Here is a 1,980-nt window from a genome sequence, read left to right on the forward strand (position 1 = left end):
CAAAAAGATCGGATTTTTTCAAAAAATCGGAACTGAGCATTAAGACCTGCAGTGTGAACGTAGCCACAGAGGACCGTGCTCAACTTGTGGACTAAAAGCAGCTTTTGAGTTCACAGACAACTCTGGTTACTTTTATAAAAGTTACATTAGCTACATTAGCTCGTAGCTGTGCTGCTGATCAGCGCTTTTTTTAGAACAGGCACGGAGCTGCTGACTCCCGGTCACGCGGGTCTGTGTTGGTGATTCTTGCTGTATCTGAGTAACTATTGATAAGGTAAACAAGCTGTGGCTTCACCAGTTGTGTTTTCCTTGAAAGAAAAAAAAAGTAGCTTGCAAAGCTGTAGCATAAGACAGTTTTCATGGCGCGTCGCATCCCACACACATACTGGTACATGCCTTGCTATCTTTGTGGGGACTGACCACACACAGCACTTACAGCCTCGCTGCGCACAAGAACCCGCAGTGTTTGTTTTTCAAAATAAAATATGTCTTAACTTTTCATTGACGTTTAAATAGGGTTTCAAAGTCTGATTATGGTTAGTATAAGAGCACAAATACAGGATATAAATATATTTACACAGTTTTAGCCTAATATAGGCCTATTATTTAAAAAAAAGAAAAAACTTTATTCTGAAAGTGTGGCGGCTATGATTTTTACCGTGGCGGTGCGCCACGATTAATAACATGTAGGGGAAACCCTGGTGGTACAACTCACCCTGGAGATTGATTGTGCAAATAAGAATGTGTTTTTTTGTTTTTATCTGATCAAGTTATGTAATTCTGCATTTTCCTAGTTTCAGGTTTTGTTTTTGTTTTTATTTCAGAGACAAAACAGGGAAACTTGCTTTGTCACCCAAACAGAAAGCCATCTTCTCTCGCTGGGTTCGGCCAGATGAGATCAGCAATAATCCCACCATGATCATGTCTGTGTCCAGCTTCAGCATCAAACAGGTCAGATTAGCAGCTGGATGCTGTGTGTCTGGCGTAGGCTTTCGTTTGCACAGTGCTTTTAGGTTGTAGAAATTTAATTTGTTTATTTTTTTAAATAATTTTTGTTGAAATTATGCTTTAAAATAATTTCAAAGCTTCAACAACTTTTTTCTGTGCTTAAGAGTTGATATTTCTATATTTTATGTGCACTACTTAAATGTGTCCAGTAGATGGTGTAGCATCATCACAGTTATTGTAGCAACTTTATGGTAGATCATTTAAAATTCCCTTAGTTTTATACGGGTATAGAACCTAGATTTTTTTTAAATAAGCCATACACAGGTGACTTTTACAATGTTTGGTAAGGTTTTGATGATAATAAATGTCTCAATTTGGAGCTTTTACAACCCCTCAGAATGATGGTTTCTTTACACAAAATTACCTTTTGTCTTCTGCATCCAGTTGATACAGTTTTGTGTGTGCTCATGTTTAGACTGTAGTCTCTGACTGTTCGTTTGTGGCGTCACTGGCAATCAGTGCTGCTTATGAGAGGCGCTACAACAAAAAACTTATCACCAGGTACGTGATTATCTTTTATGTTTTTGGTCCTACTCTTTGTTTCCTTTTTAAACCTGAGATGTAAATACTGGTGTGTTTTTTTTTCTTATGGCCTTTTATAAATGTAGCTACATAATGTTTTACATCTTCTTGTTAAAAACAAAGCAGTGTGTTCTCTGTTAAGCTAAGTGCTGTTAAAAATATGTCTGAAACAAAACAAATGGTTTCTGTTGTCAAACAAATAGCACCAAGATCTAAACTTCATTTTTCTGTGTGTTTTGTTTGTTGCAGCATCATCTACCCTCAGAACAGACGAGGGGAGCCAGAGTACAACCCATGTGGAAAGTACATGGTTAAACTTCACATCAACGGAGTTCCCAGAAAGGTTAGACTTCTAAACATCTGTTACTGGTTCATCTTTACTGATCTAAGGTCAGGAGAAGAGAAAAAACAGAAATCACATGGACTAAAACCATAGACTTAAATATATAT

General features: G+C 37.2%; 1 protein-coding gene across 1 annotated transcript in view; it reads left to right on the forward strand.

Moving 5' to 3' along the window:
* Window positions 1-1,980, forward strand: part of capn7 (calpain 7) — a gene marked incomplete in the record, with an annotated part of 17,682 nt that overhangs the window by 4,246 nt on the left and 11,456 nt on the right. Inside the window, 3 exon segments of the mRNA XM_014032170.1 lie at window positions 825-951; window positions 1,424-1,509; window positions 1,780-1,873. Coding sequence (XP_013887624.1) covers window positions 825-951; window positions 1,424-1,509; window positions 1,780-1,873 — 307 coding nt within the window.

Source organism: Austrofundulus limnaeus, unplaced genomic scaffold, assembly GCF_001266775.1.
Source record: "Austrofundulus limnaeus strain Quisiro unplaced genomic scaffold, Austrofundulus_limnaeus-1.0 Scaffold1387, whole genome shotgun sequence".
In the NCBI taxonomy this organism is placed as follows: Eukaryota; Metazoa; Chordata; class Actinopteri; order Cyprinodontiformes; family Rivulidae; genus Austrofundulus; species Austrofundulus limnaeus.